The following is a 21,833-nucleotide window of genomic DNA, read 5'->3' as shown; positions in this document are numbered from 1 at the left end:
TCTTTTCCAGGATTAGGAGAATTAGTATCAAATTATTCTTTAGTTATGTCTAAGGATATTTGGTTCTAGAAATTTTCACGTGTTAAACAATTAACTTTGCTTGTTGATATGAGAAAGGTTTTTTGCAACATTTCTTAAGTTCCATCTAAGACCGGCAGATGGGTTTATCTGCTCTGCTAGCTATCACTAGTGGCTGCTTGCAGCATTACAGTAGGAAGATTCTGAGGCTCCGTCAGTGAGTGCAGACAGGATCATGACGAACTGAAGTGTGTCTGCTATAGACCTCTGTGTGTATAGGTGTGTGTGTGCTGGGGTGAGGAACACAGTCTGCTTCCAAACATTTTCAGCTTTGACCCAAAATGGAGCTGTGTTATGCCAACAATTAAAAGCCTTTCAGGCTAGGTGGCTCATGCCTGTAATCCCAGCACTTTGGAAGGCTGAGGCGGGTGGATTGCTTGAGGCCAGGAGTTCTAGACCAGCCTGGGCAACATGGCAAAACCCCGTCTCTACAAATAATACAAAAATTAGTCAGTGTGTCTGGGCGTGGTGGCTCACACGTGTTATCCCAGGACTTCGGGAGGCTGAGGTGGACCTCCCACTTAAGGTTACTTAAGGTCAGGAGTTTGACACCAGCCTGCCCAACATGGTGAAACCTTGTCTATACTAAAAACACAAGAATTACCCAGGTATGGTGGCGCGCACTTGTAATCCTAGTTACTTGGGAGGCTGAAGCACAAGAATCGCTTAAACCTGATAGGTGGAGATTGCAGTGAGCCGAGATCACGCCACTGCACCCCAGCCTGGGCTGTTAACGAGCAAGACCCTGTCTCAAAACAACCAAAAACACTCACACAAATTCTTCCTTCAGTGTTAATACCGTAGGGTTGGTGGCCAGGTAAAAATACTCCCTCATGTTGCTGGAATCAACTGTGAGTGAAAAGGGCTTCCTAATCTTATTAAGATCTGCATTTGTCAAGACAAAGAACTACTCTTTTTAAATCTGCAGATGACTTTTATAACCAAGAAGCATGTTCCAAGCTAGCAGAATTTACCATTTGATGATTCGGTGGTAGTTTCTTCCATGGCATGCGTGCTTCTTTGGATGCCTGCAGGGGTGGTCATTGCAAAGTCATCATCTGTGCTACTGGGAGTTGGGAGGTGGCCTGCTGGAGTTCCCTGGATGGCAGGATTTACACCTGCTTGTCCTGCTGGAAGCCTTCCATCCTGGACATTTGGATTAGCCCCTGCCTGACTGGTGGGCAGAATGCCTCCCGGGAACAAGGAATGAATGATAAGGCCTGTGAAGATTTGTGGGGCCAATGGCTGGAATGAGGGAGGCAAACAGAAAACAAAGTTAAAAGCAACACATTTTAAAGCCATTTCTCTTTTGAGGGGAGCAAGTTTGGGTAGGAATGTCAAGAAGGAGAGAGTAAAGTCAGAGAAGACAGCAAAGATCTGGCATTCCTCAGGAGAAATACTCCCTTACTCCAGCCAAGCCTGATTCAATATTGGTACTCTTTGATATGCTCCATTTCCCTCAGAAAGGGAAAGCCAGAATCAAGCCAATAATAAATTGTTTTTATTATTATCAGCTGGATCTGGAGGTAGAATTAAGGTGGAAAAATCCATATAATCATGATGGGCTTTATATCTGTTATTAAACCTAAAATGTAATATTTCTTTTGCCCATAATATTCTCTTTTCAAAAAAATATAATTTAAGAGATTAAAAATTAATGGAAAAATTGATTCAAGTAGATCAATTAATACTGATGGCTTTCATCCCTTTACATTTTTTTTTTTATGTTGGGCTTTATCTCTGTTATTAACCTAAAATGTAATCTTCCTTTTGCCCATAACAAATTTTTTCAAAAAATATATAATTTATAAGATTAACAATTAATGGAAAAATTGATTCGAATAGATTAATTAATCCTGATGGCTTTCATCCCTTCAAGTTTTTTTTGATGTATTTTTGAAAGGCATTTTGGAATATTCATTTAGAAACATTTATCCTGGCAATTCAGCTATTGTGTATTCCTTGAGGATACATAAAGAACTCCTCTCTATTGGAGTTTTTCATTTTTAGAGAGATTCTGATTGAGCAAGTCTGGAGCAGGACCCAGCAACTGCCTTTTTAACTAGTATTTTATGCCATCTGGATTTCCTGAGCAAGGAATGAAGTTTGGGAAACACTGTGTTACATTTAAGAGATATCGAAACCAGAATTAGACTTATGCTGGATGACAGATAGGAGCAGAGTATAGACGTTTTCAAACTGAGAGTTGTGATATCCACAGTTTTGAAGTAAAAAAGGTGGGTGACAGTCATCATTAAACAATAAAACAGAGAGTAGGCTAGTATAGCATTCTATATAGTAAAGGTGAATACTGTTTCATGAAGTGTGTGTGTGTGTGTGTGTGTGTGTGTGTGTGTGTGTGTGTGTGTGTGTGTTAAGCTGCATGAAAAATCTACTTGCTATTGTGGGTTGTATTAAAAATGTTTGAAAAACCGCTAGTGTATTAGATGAAAAAATAGCTTTGGATCTGGATCCACTCTTTTCTTGTTGTTGCCTTTGAGGCATTAATTACTTAAACTCTTGAACTTCAGTTTCTTTATCTGTACAGCTAGGTCAAAAATATCTGCCTTGTGCTTTGGGGGAAGGTTGGAGGCAACGTATATTAAGGATCTGCTGAAGTGCTGGTTATATAGAAGAACCTCAGTAGCAGGATATGGATGTTCATGTATCAATGTTGGCAAAGCAGACACTAGCCCCATTTGATGATTATTTATGGACAATATAGAAAATATCTACATTTTGCATAATAGAAAAGCTGTTGAATAACTGTGTTTCCAAATATTGCCTCAATTCTGTTCTGTTGTCATGTTTAGGTATCATATTAATTCAAGTCCTTTTCTCTAAAAAAGGACCTATGGAGGAATGCATAGAAGTGTCTAAGCAGGCCAGGTGCAGTGGCTCATGCCTGTAATCCCAGCACTTTGGGAGGCCAAGGTGGCTGGATGAAGAGATCAAGAGATTGAGACCATCCTGGCCAACATAGTAAAACCCTGTCTCTACTAAAAATACAAAAATTAGCTGGGCATGGTGGCACGTGCCTGTAGTCCCAGCTACTCAGGAGGCTGAGGCAAAAGAATTGCTTGAACCTGGGAGGTGGAGGTTGCAGTGAAACAAGATCGCGCCACTGCACTCCAGCCTGGTGACAGAGTGAGACTCCGTCTAAAAAAAAAGTGTCTATCAATGATGATATGAACTTTATTTAGGGTTCAGCCCTCCAGTTTTTTTCTGTGTGTAGGAAAGAGTTCATTCAGCACTATCTGATGCTGGAAAAAATATATTTTTCCATAAAAATTAAAAATCCAAGTCAAGAAATTTAATCTTTCCTGTAAAAAGTCAATATTTATATTATTCTACATTTGCATATGTTTCAACAGTTTATAATCCTAGACTGCAGTCCTTATGAAGTTAAAAATGTGCATTGGCTTTCTGGATAGAACTGAATCTGATAGCAATAAATGGAAACCAAAGCTAAGTTAATTAACAGAAAAATAGCTAAAGAAGTATAATGAAATCCCCAAACAAAGCAAGGATAATCAAATGCGAGAAACTAAAAAAATGTTCAGTTCATTGTAGTACACATCATATTCAGGATTTATGCTCAAAAGAGACTAAATGAGGACAGAAAACATTGTGATAGAACTGAAAATAATTTGAAATAGTATTTTAATTTTTTTTTTTTTTTACCAATTCCTCTGAGCTTAGGATAGTGCCCTAGAAGCAAAATGATAAATACAAATTGTTAGACACATTTTAATATGTTTGTAGTAATATATGTATAACATCACTTAAAAACTTAAAATACTTCCAAAGATTATAGAGATTTTGCCTTCCCAATAATATGTTAAACTGCCTTATGATCTATATTACAAAACTCAAGTCAGCATATGATGTGTGACTGCTAACATTCATTCTTTGAGTAATATGAGGTCATCTGCATACAAAAATTATATATTTTTTTCTATCATTAAGTAGATGTTCATTGAAGAAAGCTTATGCAGAAAGCAAGCTCTTACGATTATCAGTGTCCACACAATGCAAAATACATTGAAAAACCTCACAACTATGTAGTGAATTGAGGTAAGAATAAATATTTCACACCGAAGTGATTTAAAATCAAGACAATATTAAGCATAATTTTACCTGGGCCCCAAGGTGCGCGACAAAAATTGGTAACATCTGAAAAGAAAGAGAGAAAAATTCATTCAAAGGTAAGATCTGGAAGATGGTATAAATATTGATACCTTCATTTTTTTTGAGATGCAGTCTCACTCTGTTGCCCAGGCTGGAGTGCAGTGGCACAATCTTGGGTCACTGCATCCTCCGCCTCCCAGGTTCAAGCGATTCTCCTGCCTCAGCCTCCTAAGTAGCTGGGATTACAGGCACCTGCCACCACGCCCGGCTAATTTTTTAGTAGAGATGAGGTTTCTCCATGTTGGCCAGGCTGGTCTTGAACTCCTGACCTTGTGATCTGCCTGGCTTAGACTCCCAAAGTGCTGAGATTACAGGTGCGAGTCAACGCGCCTGGCCATTGATACCTTCTTAAAAGAATATAGTATCTGTTAAACAGATATTTATTACTAATGTATTATCTATAATCAGAGATATAAATTCATAGATCCGATGGGAGTTTGTAACTTTTCCAACTTATAAAAAGAATATCAGTCCCAGAAAGATTTAGAAACCAGTTCAACATACCATATTTAAAAGTTAGTAAACTGGATGAACAACAAAAAAAATTGGTCTCAAGCAATCTCCAAACTGGAAATTATTTCAAGTAACAATAATGTTAAAATGCACAGATTTCTTTCCTATGGCATCTCAGAAGACACATTAAACAATGCAGTGACTATTTTCAAATGCGAAGATTTCTTGAGGCTTATATATTTAGTCTTGAAATAGTTGCCTGGACATTTTGCTGTTAAAATAAAGCAACTATAGAGAATATTGCTCAGGAACCCTTGGCATTGGTATAGCTCTTAGAACTAGGCAAGAAATAATTCAAGGGTCACTGATAACTAACTAAATATTATGAATTTAGTTCATCAAAGGATGAAAAAGATTTGAGAGAGGTGTTGGCATGCTCCAGTACTCTCTGCTACTCTGAGAACTGGCCTGAAGTTTGTCAAAGAAAGCTAAGGTTTAAAAAATTTATTCTTATTTCTATAGAAAATTCAAAGTGTCAGGAAAGTCATCAAAATGGGCCTCTTAATTTCATAATTACTAATCCAGAGGATTTGAAAGTCTTATGAAATAGACTCTTAACTATTGTTTCCCAAGACAGATGGTGCAGCAATTATGGAACTATGGAATGCCAACAAGGAAAAATTACATACATTTATGAAAAAGCCTTACTCTCAATCAGGTTCTTACTGACTGACAAAAAAGGGCATGAAAACAAGAACAAAAACCCATCTAGCTTTCATGGTGGCAATGGGAAAGTGGTTGGTACATTTTGGATTTAGGAGAACATGAGACAGATATTTTTTCTTTAATGGAAAGTTGGAGTGGAAAGAGCAAAAAGATAAAAAGAGGAAACCATAGCTGTCTAAGCAAAAACTGTAATGAAAGGTAATCTAATTGTTCACCAATATAACAACAAAGAGGACTTTTTGCTTAGTTGTTGATAAAGAAGTAATTTGAAATCGTTAACAGTTAACACATCGTACATTTATTATGTGGTAGGCATTGTTTTAAGTGTTTTCCATATATTCATTTGATCTTTGCATGGCTGTAGAGGAAGGTTCTACTTTGATGCCCACTTTAAATTTTGAGCAAAATGAGCCACAGAATAGTTAAGTAACTTGGTCAACATCATATAAGTAGTAAGTGTAGAGAATGTAGAGCTGATATTTGACCAGAAATTGTGTGGTTGTAGAGTTCACCAACATGGTTCACCTTTCTTTGATAAATGTGAGCCACCAGTAGGTGTCCAGGTTGTGGCAGAGATGTAAGCCACTCTGCACAGGGAGAGGCAGGGTTGGAGGACTACAGGTGCCCAGGAGAAGGTCAGATATGGGAACCCTTGGTGGTAGTACAGCCTAGAGACATTGAAGAATTCCCACAGGAAATGGGGATTGATTTATAATATTGCATAGAGAGTGTACAGTGTGAAACTCTCTATACTGAAACTTTTGTAACATCTCCAGGCTCCACTAATGCCCTGATTTAGGGAGATGCTCTCTGGGGAACCTGAAGATGTATTAAGTCTGCCTTCAAGGTTAGAGGAGGGCAACAATGGAGATTGAAGCTGGGCAATCAGTATGTAGATTATTCTGTGATCACCTGTTACAGAGAGTCTCCTTTTATGCATCTTTCTCAAATCTTTTTCTGAGGGTCACTTTTATTACCAAATTTTTTGTTATCAAGATAGTTTGTGTGTCTTTGGCCCTAGAAATTCTATTCATTCTATTCCTAAGAAAGGAAATAGCCGTTGGAATAGTCATAGACTTGGTCACAGGGATGCTTACTGTAGCGTTGTTTATAGAAGCAGAGACTTAAAACCCCCAGGTTTGCATAATAAGTAATTTAGTATACCATGGAATACTGAGCAGTCATTAAAAACATTGTAAGTGAATATTTTAAAACATGAAAATTATTCAAAATAATATTTGTGGAAAAAAGCATGTTACAAAACATTAAATATAGCAAAACAAGATTTCCTTTAAAAATGTACTTATATGTACAGAAAAAAGACTGGAAGGACATACTCTAGAATGTTGACAGTGTTTGATTGTGGCTAATGAGATTTCAAGTGAATTTTATTTTGTTTTTTGCTTATGTGTAAATTTTAGAAAATTTACATTTTCTAAATTCTTTATAATTGGCATATATTACTTACACAATAATAAATACTTCTACAAAATATTAGACCATTATGTTGGATGATGCGGGCTGAGGTCACATGTTGGGGAGAGTAAGTTATCTACAAATAACTTAGTCAAGCTGTAAAAGGATTATTGTATTTTCCTCCAGAGCCTTTCTTTCTTTTTTTTTTTTTTGAGACAGAATCCCCCTCCATCACCCAGGCTGGTGTGCAGTGACACAATCGTGGCTCACTGCAGCCTTGACTTCCCTTGCTCAAGTGATCCTCCCAACTCAGCCTCCTGAGTAGCTGAGACTATAGGTTTGCCCCACCATGCCTGGCTATTTATTATATTTTATTTTTTGTAGAGATAAGTCTCACATGTTGCCCAGGCTGGTCTCAAATGCCTGGGCTCAAGTGATCCTCCTTCCTTAACCTTCCAAAGTGCTGGGATTACAGCATGGGCCACTGCGCCCAGGCCCTCTGGAACCTATTTAGAAAAGTTTCAAGAAGGTAAAAATTTGGAATTTGTTCAATGTTAAAATGCACACACTTCAAAAGCAGGTGATGCCTAAAGTATGTCATTTGTATCTTAGTGTAAGAGGATTTTCAGGTTTTTTTTTTTAAGCAAGTGATAGTGGGAGGTGGTAAATACTGAAAAGTCCTTGGGGACTTTCAAAAGGGAATGAAAAAAAGGGGACAAAAATAGGAAGATTAGATTTGCTGAAGATAAACTTTATCCACCTCTTAAGTTTTCTTTGAGATTATCTTGGTCACCCAGAAAGTCTTCAAGAGAAAAAATATGCTAGAAAAAAATTCAGGGATCTCTCAATTTCCCCCCATATAGTTTTCACTTTTCAATCTTCCCCACCTTTTCAAGGTTTCCTGTTATCCATTAAAAGTGTATTCTAGAGAGGTTGAGCATGGTACGTTTTCATGCTCTGAGTATGTTTTCATGAATTTTCATTAAGAACCAGTTTGCCAAATACTGTTCTACGTTCAGTAGAACATTCATCAGCTAATAACCTGGGCAAAATTTTTGAGAAGCTTTAAAAAATTCTATTTCTACTGTAGGCTTTCAGGTGAGAGAAAATGCTCTCTAATGTTAAAACTAAAGTCCAGTTCAACTTACATGTGGTTGCAGTTGCTGTTGTACATTCAACCCTCCCAGGATCAATGGGTGGGTCTGGGTACCAGGTGTCATTCCTGCAGCAGGATTTAACTGTAGGGTAAGGAAGAAGACTTTCATTGTATTTTTTCCCAGCTTGAATATTTAGGAATCTAAAATGTATTTGCTAAATGTAAAATATATTTAAAGGGAGGATTTGCTATGTAAATACATAGCATTCTGTTGCATGTGTACTTAGACACAAAGATGAAATTTAAAGACTTAATTAGTTTGCTAGTACAACCACAAGGGCTATTGCTGACTTTTCCCCTGGAAAGTTTTTTGTTGGCATTTAACCTATTCTGTTTGAGAATTACTTAGGCGATTTATTTTATCATTGCTTTTCCTTTTTGGCTACAACAGTTGTTCCTGAAATTTTTCTGATAGCTTTTTTAAAATTAAGAAATTAACTCCTCTAGGTTACCCATGAAAATGATAAGGTTCAGAATAAATATTTTGTCTGAAACATTAACTATATTTAAAATGGACCACGAAAAAATTCCACTTTAAATCAGGAAAGAAACTTATTTTTCTTCCCAAACAGATTATACAGGTATTCTATGAGAAGACTGAAGATCTATACAGATATTCGATAAGAAGACACTGAAGTTCTTTCTATCTCTTCCAGTTTGCTTCTGTCATTGGTGGTGATACTAGTGATAGTGTTTATGTGGTTGTGTGGATGCTGTAGGGGCATTAAGGAAGGTATGGTGGAGGAATGGAGAGAGGAGGAGAAGAGGATAGAGAAACTGGAGAAGGAAAGAATTATATTCATTTGTTTAGAGACTCTTGCTAAGAAAAACTTTTAATGATGTCCAACTCTCTTGGACTCTTCTCTCCTGTCTTTCAACTTATTTACATGAATATGTGTGTTTGTGTGTTTCCATTTGTGGATATACACACCCATATGCATGCTCCCTCCACTGTAACATTAGGCATTTTATTTATTTCACAACGGCTATTAAAATGATATCAAAGATTACTTACCAGTTGCAGATCTTGCCCCAGTGTAAGCATCTGCGTTAATGGTATCAGACTTAAAGAAGGGAAGACCTGCAGGGCATTGAAAGTGATGTATGAGACAAGAGGTTGTCTGCTTCCATTGCTCTGTCAATGGTGGATATCCTCATGTAATTGACACTCCTGCCAGAGGTGGATTTACCATGAAGGTAAATAAAGATGAAGCCTCAGGGCTTCTCCTAGCATTGCCCACTTTTGGGGCCCTGAGAGGTGCCCTAACAATGTCTCAAGCTTATGGCACTTAACAGCTTAAGAAAGTTTGTGATTTACTCTTATTTCTTATCACATTATAAATATTTATTTCAGTACCTAATTTTACATATCTAATTTTTTTTTTTTCTTAAAGAGGGTTCCCAAATTGTATAAGACACAGATTCCTTAAGGAGAGTGAATGGTTCCTGACTTGAGTGAGTGTTCTGTAACGTCTGTTGACTCAAGAGAAGACTTTAGATTCTAGTGTTATCTGATTGTACTACTTCACAAAGTGTAGAAGTAGGTAAGTCATGTCCTTCACAGCAGAAGAAGAGTTGAGGTGGGAGGGAGGTTAGTAGCCAAAAATAATGCAGTTTTCAAAAGTATTTAAATATGCTTTGAGGAAACAGATTGAACAGCAACACATCAACACATCAGCAACAATGAAACTTAACAAAACCATGAGGAAGTCTGCAGTTATTTTTTTATAGATCACCTCTGATTCCCTGCTATCGCTGGCAAATACCATAGTATCTCAAGGGCATGGAAGACCAAGCTTCGTAAATAGATGTAGCTATTGCTTTTCAAAGTTGACTAGATTTCATTGCTAAACCAATTTATTATTTAGATAAAAAAGAATTACAGTGCTTTGCTTTCCCTATGCACATTTTTGGAAAATTATATTGGTTCTTTTCCTCACTCCCAAATGAAAAGCCTCTCTCTCTTGTTCAGCCTTGTATGGTCTTTGTGTAAATTTTGATTTTAAATCCACCAGTCTTAACATGTTTTCTTTACTGATTTGTACATGACTCTTACCTGACTTGACTGCTGTTGGTTTAGTAGTGTTGCCTGATCCGGAGCCAGCTTTGTGGGAGGGAGTCCCAAAGCAGGTTTGAGCTGCTTTTGTGAAAACAAATACATATTTGATGAGGCAGGAATGTGTTTAAGGTTTTGTATCCATTTATGTCCAGGTCATCCCCAATGCAAAAATGTTCATCTTTAGGCCCTGTGTGTTTTATCCCTGAAACATTATGTGCATGGTAGGACATGCAATTGTAGAGCGGACAAATGGCAGCCCAGGAGAGGTGCGATGGTGTGGGGGGGAAGGAGGCTAGGATGCACCTGAGCACATGGGATTTCTTGTGGTGGTTCCTGGCTCCCATTTAATTTCTGTACCTGCCTTTCTATTTTTCCAGGACATGAATATATAGTCTGTGCCTTAGCTCTGTGCACATTTGCTTTTTCTCAGGGCTGGAGGTAAGCTGCCGTCATTCTTACTAACTTTTCATGAAGCCTCCCACTTTTATCATGCCTATCACATCACTCTTGTAACAGAAGTTCAGTTTTCTTCCTGGCCTGGATATTTTATTAGTGTATTATGAATCACTGAATTTTAGATCTGAAAATATTCCTCCTACACATTCGGTCTAGTTGTATCATTTTGTTTAATAGATGAGGCAACCGATGCTTACAGGAACCTGCCCAACGTGACATGGTGAGCAGCAGAGCCAGTGCTAGCATCCCTGTAAGTGCTCTTAGTCTCTGAAGAAGAAAACTTTTCTTCTGGCAGGTTGACTTAGTCTGCTTTTGCTCCTGGAAGCATCCTGAAAGGCACAGGGGTGTGGCCCTCTGGGTCTGCACCAGCCCTTGAGTCACCTAAAGTTACCCTGGAGTAGTTTTGGTTTTACGTTGGACTTTCACCCTTAGTTATAAGAAAAGAAGTTGGGGCTGGGCGTGGTGGCTCACTCCCGTAATCCCAGCACTTTGGGAGGCCAAAGTGGGTGGATCACTTGAGGTCAGGAGTTCAGGACCAACCTGCTCAACATGATGAAATCCTGTCTTTACTAAAAATATAAAAATTAGCCGGGCATGGTATTGCATGCCAATAATCCCAGCTACTCGGGAGGCTCGGGAGGCTGAGGCAGGAGAGTTGCTTGAATCCAGGAGGCAGAGGTTGCAGAGCGAGACTCTGCCTCAAAAGAAAAAAAAAAAAAGGGAGAAGTTGGTATTATCTGTTCTAGGAGGTTCCTTTCAGCTTTAAGATTCTATATATATACATTTTATTAGTATTTTAAAAAATCTCCACAATCTATTGTTAGCATAGCAGCCAGAGTGACCCTGTGAAAACAATAGTCTAATCTTGTCACTCCTCTGCTCAGTCCCTTCAATGACAGCCAAGTTTTTTTCTTTCTTTGCCTTTTTTTTGAGATGTAGTATTGCTCTGTTGTCCAGGCTGGAGTGCAGTGGCACAATCTTGGCTCATTGTAACCTCCGCCTCCTGGGTTTAAGCAATTCTCCTGCTTCAGCCTCCCAAGTAGCTGAGATTACAGGCGCACACCACCATGCCCAGCTAATTTTTTGTATTTTTAGTAGAGATGATGTTTCACCATAGCGGTCAGGCTGGTCTTGAACTCCTGACCTCAAGAGATCTGCCTGCCTTGGGCTCTAAAGTGTTGGGATTATGGGCGTGAGCCATCGTGCCTAGCCAACGACTGTCAATTTCACTCAGAGTAAAAGCCAGAGACCCTACAGTGGTCTACAGGGTCTTCATGCTCCTGGCCCCTAGTAGCTCTCTGATCTTTCCCACCTTGTTTCCTCTCCTTCACTCTGCTCTAGCCATCCAGCCTTTTTGCTGTTTCTGGGACAGGTAAAGTCCATTCCTCCTTCAGGGTCCCACTTCCACCTGTTCTCTCTGTCTGGAATGTTCTTTCCCCAGACATTGGCTTCACTCTCTCACCTGCTTTTTTACTTGAATTTCTGCCTATTGAGGCCAAACCTGACTGCTGTCTTGAATATGCAGCCTGCCCCTTCTCCACTGTGCACGACCAGCCTGTTCCATCTTACCCTGCTCTGGGATTGTTTTTTCATAGTGCTCACCATCTCCTAACCTGTCATGTGACCTATTGATTTAAGCTCCTCGCCATTTATCATTTGTTTCCTTGCTAAAATATAGATTTCACAAGGGCAGCAATACTGTGGTTTATTCAATGATCCATCCCAAGATAAATCTCTGTCTGGCATGTAGTAAGCAAATACTTTTTGAAAGAATTAAATCTTGTTTTCTTCCAGGGTCTTCACTTTCTGTGACTTTGATTTGTCTTATATTTATTTATTTATTTATTTATTTTTTACTAATCGTGTTTTCCATTTGGTACCTATCCTTAAACTTTTGATCTACTGAAAATAATTGCTAGGTTGTTGTATGTGTCCACATTTGCAAATGGATTCACTCTTTATACCATTATGATAACTTCATACAATTCATTTACAAATAATAAAAATAGCTTGTCTATGTGTCCTGATGTTTCATTTGGTATTGTTTCTACAGGAATAGACGTTTCAGTGTTGCCTCCCCTGACCTGCCCCACTGGCTTTCTAGCTGCTCTCCTTGTCTATTAGCAATCTGCTGTAGCCTGCACGTTCCACCTCAGCCCACCTCACCTGAGAGCTGCGCTCCTGGAAGGTTTTGCTTGTCTTGAGTTTTCACCAATTATGTGGACATTTAAATATACCAGAGTAACTGTATTTTGAAGACTCTTTTGGTAAATGTATTTGGTGAAGTGAAAGAACCATTTGTTTTATAAAAAAACTAACCTTCTACTTTACCTTGTTTAGAAAATTAAATTTTTACAGACAACTTCTTTCAAGGAGGACACACACACACACATACACACACACACACACTCACACACGGATGCATTTGGGAGGTAAGAAGGAGGTTGGTTACCATATCTTGTTTCATCCTCCCTCAACATAATTCCACCCTGTTCATTTCCTTCACATAACTAATCACGGTTATTATTTATAATTTAACATTTCTTTAAAAAATCATTTGAGTAAAAAATAAAATAAAAAATTAGCAAGTGACACTAGTGAAAATAAAAAATTAGAAAAGTTAGAAAAATAAAAAAATTGATTAATGTCTATAATCCTTGTGAACACCATGAAGGATGATGCCTTTTTTTTCCCTTCTCACTATTGTTTCTTTAGCAATGAGCACAATGTCTGCCATATAAAGAGTTTTTAATAAATGTTTGTTGATTGTATGGATAGATGCAGAAGTTTTGAGCAAGCTTGAGGCTCAGCTAAGAATGTTTTCTTTTATTCTGTTATTTCATAGCAAGTATATTGTAATTTTTTTCCTAATGGTCTTGAACCATCTTGAACAGTCAAAGAGAAGTCCACCTAGAGATACAAACCATTCATCTCTATGACTACAAAATAATGGAGTAAGTGTTCAACTTCTAGTGCTTTTTTATTTTTTCATGTGAATACTATTGGTGAAGAAATGTTCTAAGTCAAAAATTTTGATCATTTTATGATACCAAATGCCTTTAGTATCATATGATTTGGTGGCCTTTTTTAGAATTTATACAATCTAGATATTTAGTATTTTCAAGTAGAAAAATTAGAAAATATAGTTTACCATTTTATTCATGAGCAAATAACTAGTTGCCAAGAAAAAAAATTCTTTTTGGAAATTAAGATAAACATCCACTTAAGACATTTATTTATCTCCTAATTTCTAGCCTATTGCTCTGTCAAAAAAATTGACCTTTTACCACGATGGAGTGAATGCATTTAAAAAATGTAAGTACATTGAAGTATGTACCAATACCTTATTAGCCTGTCATTTTCTGCCTTGGAAAATAAACACTGGACACTCGGAAGGAATGAGTCACAAAACAGAGCAGTTTTGATGGAGGGCGGGAGAGAGGTAGGTCTGTAACTAGAGACGCTGCTGAAGCTGGTTGGCATGTAAAATAAGCATAACATACTTACTGGTAATGACTGAGTTGATCCTAGAAGACAAAACAGTAGAATGGTAGTCTTCATGTTTCAAATTGCTACCTACAACAACAAAACAGTGTTAATCTTCCACTGTATTTTTTTTTCCTTTTGAGAGAAAAATGATATTTTAAAAACAACAGTTCTCATTGAAACGCTGTCAATTAATGTTACCTTTGTGTCCAGGAGGCACAATGTACAATACTCAAGGTCCAGTTGATTTCTCAAGTTGACTCTGGTGAAAAATTTTACCCTCCAATGATTTTATGTGTTTGTAGAAGAAATTTAAACTCAGGTTCAGGAGATTGGAAACTGAGAGACCAATCAGGATTTAGCTGTCTGTTAAATCATTTGGTTTCTTTCGTTTCCCAACATTTCATTAGGTGGGTTATTAGCTGCAGACATTGTATCACCCAGTGTCTACCATTTGAAAAGAAGGTGTTTCAGGGAGACATGCCTTATGTAATTAAAAAAAGATGCAGACAATAAAAAAATGTGAATGCTTCTTCACCTCCGTCTTCTTCCCAAACGATTTCTCAGATGTACCTGTTTTAATCATCTAAGTAAGAACATACAAATCAAACATCAAAATATAGGGCTCCATGTGTAGTTTAAAAAATTAAGTCTGTTATGTAGATTGCTCTGGAACTTATGCTTATTTAACAAATAATGGACAACTTTATGTGTTAGTACGTATAGGTTTATTTTATTTAATGGCTACACATCATTGTATCATATCACATTTATTTTTGATGAACATTTAATCTATTTTATTTTGTAATTACAAAGATGTCACAAGCACCATTCTTATAAAACTTTTTTTCACACATGTGGGAATATTATTGTAGGTGTTATTCTTAGAAGTAATGTATTAGAGGATACATACATTTTACATTTCAATAAATATGGTCAAATGGTGAATGGCTTGCTTTATATTAAACAGGGAAAATGACACTGTAACCTAAGCAAAACACAGGAAATTTCCTGAGATATCTTTTACAAGAAGAAAAGTTAAGTGCTACTTAACATTTTACCATAAAGCCCTGGGCTTCACCTGGAATTTTTGAGATATACTGCAGAAGGAGATGGGGGTCTGTTCATCAGTTTCTGAGACCTTATCCATGATGAGCCTGTGTTGCATCAGGATTTGAGATCTGACCTTTAAAAAACAAAAACGGAAATACCTATAGAGTGTCTATTAATGGAAAATTGACTGAGATGGTGAGGCTTTTTTTTCAAAGCTTCTCTCTAACTAACTGTTTAATTCATCTGCATAATCAATGTTTGTTACTCTGATACTCTGTTAGCAATGGGGAACACTAGGAGGAGAAACACAAGATCAACAAGTAGATGCAAATATAGGAGTATACACAGGTGTAAGAAAGAGTGTGGTGAATTTTGTTGGGGGCAAAAGGACAGGAAAAGCTTAAAAGAGGAGACCATCCTTGAGTTGAATTTGAAGAATTAAAAAAAAATTCATTAAGAACACAAGGAGAGCACCCAACTGATCAAAGGTCTAGATTTGAAGTAGTAACATTATTGTTTTCTGTCACTGAGACAAGATGGGGTGAGGATAGCAATGGAAGACAGGGTTGGAGATGATATCTAATTGTAACTATCTAGAAATGTTTGTTTGTTTCTATCACTCATTTTGACACTTGATCGGATAGTACTTTATATGACTTTTTAAATTATTTCCTGACTTTTTGTTTCTCTTGAACTAGATGGAGAGTTCCTGGGGCCCCATCTTATATTTCTTTAGAGTCTTTCATGTTTATAAGATTTTAAAGCATCATATGGTCATTGCATGTTGATGAATAAATGGTAAAGGCATATACTATGGGGAAACAGAGCAAGATTGAGTTGAGGGAAGATTTTAGAGAAGATATTGGGCTTTAGGTGGATTTGCACAATAAGTATAATCAACAAGACAGACCAGCATGTTAAAGTGGGTGATACTGAGAGGAGCAAAAGAATATAGAGCTGAAGGATGTGGAAGGAAAACACCTTTATGTTCTCATGGGCTTTCACAGGCAAATTCATTGTTTTTTTTTATTCAGCCGGTTCATTTTTCCAGCCCGTCATTTAATATAGATTCACTCTTTGTTCACTAACATAGCGTCAGCCTCTGGGATAAAACAATTAATGGAAGGGACAAAAACTCTGCCATCAAAGAGCTTAGGTTTTGTTGGGGGAACATTAAATATTCAAGCAGTTCATTGCAAGAGAGGGACCTCATGACACTGGGCATTTACTTTCTTTGGGCATTATTTTCAGTGAATGTAGAGGGTAAGGAGCTTCCTAAAAAATTTTTTTTTTTGGGTGGAGGTAGAGTTGAATTTTATGTCACTGTTGTTCTTGGCTTAGATGAGGAGACATGTGTTCTAGTGCTAGTCTAGAGTATGGTTCTACTCAATGGCTCATTTGAATTGAATAATTATTTGTGACTGAGCATCAGGTGATTCAGGGACCTCAGTGAGTCAATTGCTTGTTGCAGACATGACTCCAACCCTCAGTGGGAATGGGACTTGCCCTAGCCAGGAAACTGAGCAGTTGGTGGGATTAGATCAATATAAACAAGCAAAGTTAAGAAGACTGAGTAATTTTTTAGACAACAAATTTTAAGTCTGGAAGCAGATAGCTTGCAATAATGTAATTATGGAGTTGGGAGTCAAGAAATACACATCGTAAAAGGAAAAAAATTCTTAAATCATTCCAAAGCAAGGAGACATCAGCAAAAATGGTGAGATAATTTATGTTTCCAAAATGACATAGAACATCAGGATGCATTAAAGTGTTTTATGAACAATAGGAGACAACTCTTAGCCCTATAGGGCTAGGAATTCCTTGATCTTTCTTACTAGCTTTAGTTATAAGTTTCTTTGGGTTATGGACCCTTTTGAGAAGCTGATTGAATACACATATCATCTCCTCAGAAAAATGCACATATGCTCATGAATGCAAGGATTATGAGATAACTTCAGGGATTTCAGGGATCTCCTGAGAGCCTAACTATAAAGAAACAGGTTAAAAGTCTCTGGTTTAGAGGGGTCTTGGAGGAATTCCTTAGTGATTTTTGTCATCCCTGAACTTTCTAGGATTTCTCAAGGCAAGAAACACCCTCTCTCCCACTCCACCAGACTCAATGGATATAGGAAGATCTGGGATTACCTAGACCCGAGGCACTCTCAGTCTAAGAACATCTTTTTGGCGAAAAAAGGATAAGACAGACTATATTTCCTTACACCACTTGGTAACTGATCACAATGTCAAAAGGATTCAGGGCACAAGATTATCATTAATTACAGTAATAGCTTGATTGAACAAATTAAGTACCTTGATAATTGAGATAATTGGAAATAACATCCAGCATTTCCTGATGCATTGTTGAGATTCACTTGGGGTGGCTTGCAAAATATTAGGGAAATATTACGGAAAATTATAGGTTATAGTCTCAAACCTTTTGGAAAGCCAAAGGTTTTATTGGGACAGGCTGAAAATGGCCAGTTCATGACGTTAGGGAAGAGATAGGGATAACAGAAGGCTTTCCCATGTTGAATCTGTTTACCCCACATTCCTTGGTTTCTACTCTAACTGTTTACTCATGGAAATTTTGTGCTGGATGATCCTCTCAGGGAGAGATCAAAGGGGAATTACCTGTTAATAGTGTTTACATTGGGTCCCTGGAGCCTAAAGCCTTTGTCATTCGTAAAGCCACTCTTTTAACCATGTTAGTTAACTACAAGTGTGTTAACTTAAAACCTCTGTTATGAAATTGATACTGAGTAAATGGGAGTATGTGGAGGGAGTATTGGTTGATTAGCTGCATTCTGCCCTCTGAAAGCAGCTGACGACTATTCCTAGCCCACTTGAATCATTGTAATGGTGTGAGAGTGCATTTATTCATCTGTCATTGAGTCAGGGTCTGCAGGACTGACCTCCGCAGGTGGTGGTCAACATCTCAGGTGGAGACCCCGACGTGATCAAGGTCACAATGCATGGCAATCCCTAATACCTATTAAACTTAAGCTTCCACTGTACTGTACATGGTATTGTACAAAGTGCTAGGGTACAAAAGTGAATAAGACGAAGCCCTTGTTTATGCACTTGTGGAAAATGCAGCAAGTATTGTATCATGATACAATGTGGTAGAGGTTAAATGGATGTGTGCACAAGAGGTCAGAAAAGAGCCACATTACATTTTGAACATATTTTTCTGCATTCGTTCCTGTTATTTCCTCTGCCTGGAGTCCTCTTTTTTATCCCTGACTGTCAATGTTTTACTCACCCTTAAAGATCCTTCTTTATGATACCACCTTCATTAAGTCTTTCTTTGTTCCGCTCATTTGGAGTTAGCTGTTTCTTTCTCTGAGATGCTTTTGGAATTCACGACTTTCTTGTTTATTTTATTCCACCTCTCCTGCTACCATTGTTATTTGACTACTGTTTTGAGATATTAAATTTCAAGGAAGATTATGTGTTTTGATATTGTCTTTAGCTTTCAGCTTGCATGTGATAGAACAATAAATATGGGTTGAATTGAATTGACTTGTTTGCCTTTATAAATTTACAGAAGTACTTAAAATTGTCAGCCAGTTCTTATGACCCCAGAGGAAACTAGGACGTATGCTTGGAGGCCATCAGTAGAGCCACTTCTCTATGGAGTAGTTTAGGAGGTGCCAAAAAAACCAGCCACTGAATAAATGTCTCTAAAATTCTACTAAATAGAATCAAACTATATAGGTTTTTACTAATCTTTTAAAGGTTTGCTCAGAAGGGTTATCAGGAAACTATATTTAGATTTCTTAGCAGATTGAGTTGACCTTTGTCATAAATGATAAAGTTCAGTGCACAATATCATTAGAAATGTGGATATATTATACCAAATTTACTTAGGCAACAGGGTTAAGCTTGAAAGAATGTGGTAACATTGTATTCTGTCTCTGTAGACATATTTCTTTCTTTTTTTTTTTTTGAGACAATGTCTCCCTCTGTCTCTCAGGGTGGAGTGCTGTGGTACTATCCTGGCTCACTGCAACCTCGACTTCCCCAGCTCAGGTGATTTTCCCACCTCAGCCTCCCAAGTAGCTGGACTACAGCTGCGTACCACCACATCTGGCTAATTTTTTGTAGAGACAGGTTTCATGATGTCGCCCGGGCTGGTCTTGAACTTCTGGGCTGAAGCAATCCTCCTGCCTCAGCCTCCCAAAGTGTTGGGAATACAGGCATGAGCCCCTGCACTTGGCCTATGTAGAAATATTTCAACTAAACACTAGAATTACACACTAATGGAATTAAAAAATAAGCTTGGGTGTGACATTTCAAAATAGGAAAGAATACCTTGCAAATGGGCAACATGAGGATACTAATGGGAAGGTAAGAGATGCAGTACTAGTGTGAGGAATTAATTCATGATTTCAGTGTTTGTATGACAGTATCATGCTTTAGGTAAAGGTAAGGAAGGTGTTGGAAATTTATGTTCTTTGAGTTGATATTGTCAATTGGGCAGTTACTTTCAGTTTTGTAGACATAATTGAGAAAATGTGTGGTTTCAAAGCCAGATGGAAGGTCAGTGTGTGATTTTTCTGGTGTCATAAGAAGATTTTGTGATTTCAAAGTTGGATGCAGAGTCAGTGTACAGTTTGGTGCCATCATAGGGAGGTGCCTTTGTTTCAAAGTTGCTGTTGTATGCAACAGTTTCTGGGATGTTGTAGGATAATGTGGTTTGATTTATGATGGTAGCAGATGATAGTATGGGAGTTTTAGTTAAAGCTGGAGTTGTAGATATGGTGGTGGTAGAAGTTGCTTTAGAAGTAGTGATAGCTGGGGTAGTTATCATACTGGTTTGGATTTGAGAGTGAGAGCTTGAAAATAAGAATCTAGATATGGGTTTGCATAGAGGGATATAACAGGAAAAAATTTACTTTTATTAGATTGAATTTGTCCAGGTCTTTTGTTGATTTGAATAAAATTTGATATGAGCAGATGCGGCTTTGGGTAAGATTGGGATTTATTTTTAAAAAAATGAATAGCAGATTTTGGGAAATATTTTGATAGAGGAGATTTTGACTGACTACAGGTTTTGTATGAGTTTTTGGAGAGTGGGCTCCTGACTGAATTGCTGTTTTTAGAGGAGCTTTGGACAGGACACTACCTTGTTTTCTAACAATGCTTAGATGATGATACAAAAAGGCAATACCTGATGAAATAACTGCTTTTTCATGCATTTTAGATGGGCTTGTTACAGGTAGCTAGGCATAAGCAGGGCAGGAAAGTGCTCTCCCCAACCCACAAGGAATGTTGGGTAATTGCTTGGCATTTATCACATTTCATCTCTAAAGGTTATAAATTGGCAGCTGGTTCACACCTGTTGCACTAAAGTATTAACTGAATGTAGATGCCAGGGAGAAGCAACTTCCTGGGCATACACATTAGGAGACAAAATGGCAGTGTGACCTCCTGGGGGCACACTATCAGAAAAGGGAAGAAAACCTCAGATGGGCATGTGCACAACTTCCTAAACACACCCTGCATGGTCACCTCCCCAGGGTAAGGAGGGGACTGTGTATGCAGGCAGCTCACCCTAAGGGAGGAATCATAGGAAAAGAATCACAGGAAAGGTTCCAGCCTAAAAAGTCCTAGGATCAAAGTTAAACATGGCATTTGAGTTTCAGGCATTTGGTTGGGTCTTCTTCCAGTGAACTTTCCTTTCTTTCCTGTTCTAAAACATTTTCAAATAAACTTTCACTCCTGCTCTGAAACTTGCCTTGGTCTCTTTTTCTGCATTATGCCTCTCAGATGAATTCTTTCTTCTGAGGAGGCAAGAATTGAGTTGCGGCAGACCCATACGGATTCACTGCCAGTAACTCTGATAACCTCCACTAGTGACAAGCTGGCTCTTCCCTTTTTTTTTTCCCCTCCCAGGGTGGAGTGCAGTAGCATGATCATAGCTCACTGCAGCCTCAAACTCCTGAGCTCAAGCATTCCTCTCATCTAAGCCTTCCAAGAAGCTGGGACTACAAACATGCACCACCATGCCTGGCTAATTAAAAAAATTTTCTTGTAGTGATGAAGGATTCACTGTGTCATCCAGGCTGATCTTGAACTCCTGGCCTCAAGTGAGCTGCTTTCATCAGCCTCCTAAAGCGTTAGAATTACAGACATGAGCCACTGCGTTGGGCTGGTTCTTTGCTTATTTGTTATTCTTGAGTGATTTTGTGTAACTAAACAGGTATTTTTGGACCAGCTTTTGACAGGAAAGCATTCTGCTAAGTTAGTTTAAGATGAGTTTGTTTAGAGACAGCTATTTTTTGATGTGTTTTGGATGGTGCAGCTCTTTGTATTTTGGCTTGTTTCAATGAGTTTCTTCGCAGGGGCTCGTTACTGAATAGCTTTTTGGACAAGATAATTATTTGCAGATCACCTTGTCTTAAATGAATTTGTGTGCAGCAGTTCTCCCTTATCCTTACTTTTGCTTTCCATGGTTCAACCATGGTCTGAAAATATTAATCAACAAACAAACAAATGATAAGCTTTAAATTGCATGCTACTCTGAGTAGCCTGATGAAACCTTGCACTACCCAGCTTTGCCCTGCAAGAGATGTGAATCATCCCTTTGTTTGGCATATCCACTCTGTATACACTACTTGCCCTATGCAATGTAATTGTATAGAAAAAAAATAGTGCATGTAGGGTTCAATACTGTTGAGAAATGTTAAGTTTATGAATATTGAGAAATGCTGAGTGTATGATAAAATATACTGTATGCTAGGAAGAACGGTAGCA

At 37.9% G+C, this 21,833-nt stretch overlaps 1 protein-coding gene across 1 annotated transcript; it reads right to left on the bottom strand.

The window, feature by feature from the left end:
• Positions 1-1,036: 1,036 nt before the first annotated feature.
• On the bottom strand, positions 1,037-14,096 carry AMTN (amelotin). Its single transcript, XM_032259334.1, has 7 exons — positions 14,043-14,096; positions 10,077-10,160; positions 9,036-9,101; positions 8,013-8,102; positions 4,219-4,254; positions 3,763-3,789; positions 1,037-1,323 (listed from the first exon to the last, which is right to left on the bottom strand). Exons 1-7 carry the CDS (start codon positions 14,094-14,096, stop codon positions 1,039-1,041), a joined length of 642 nt encoding a protein of 213 aa, XP_032115225.1. The 3' UTR covers positions 1,037-1,038.
• Positions 14,097-21,833: the final 7,737 nt, after the last annotated feature.

Source organism: Sapajus apella, unplaced genomic scaffold (assembly GCF_009761245.1).
Source record: "Sapajus apella isolate SASKATOON/1434 unplaced genomic scaffold, GSC_monkey_1.0 scaffold108, whole genome shotgun sequence".
In the NCBI taxonomy this organism is placed as follows: domain Eukaryota; kingdom Metazoa; phylum Chordata; class Mammalia; order Primates; family Cebidae; genus Sapajus; species Sapajus apella.
This window is presented reverse-complemented; position numbering and strand designations above follow the sequence as displayed.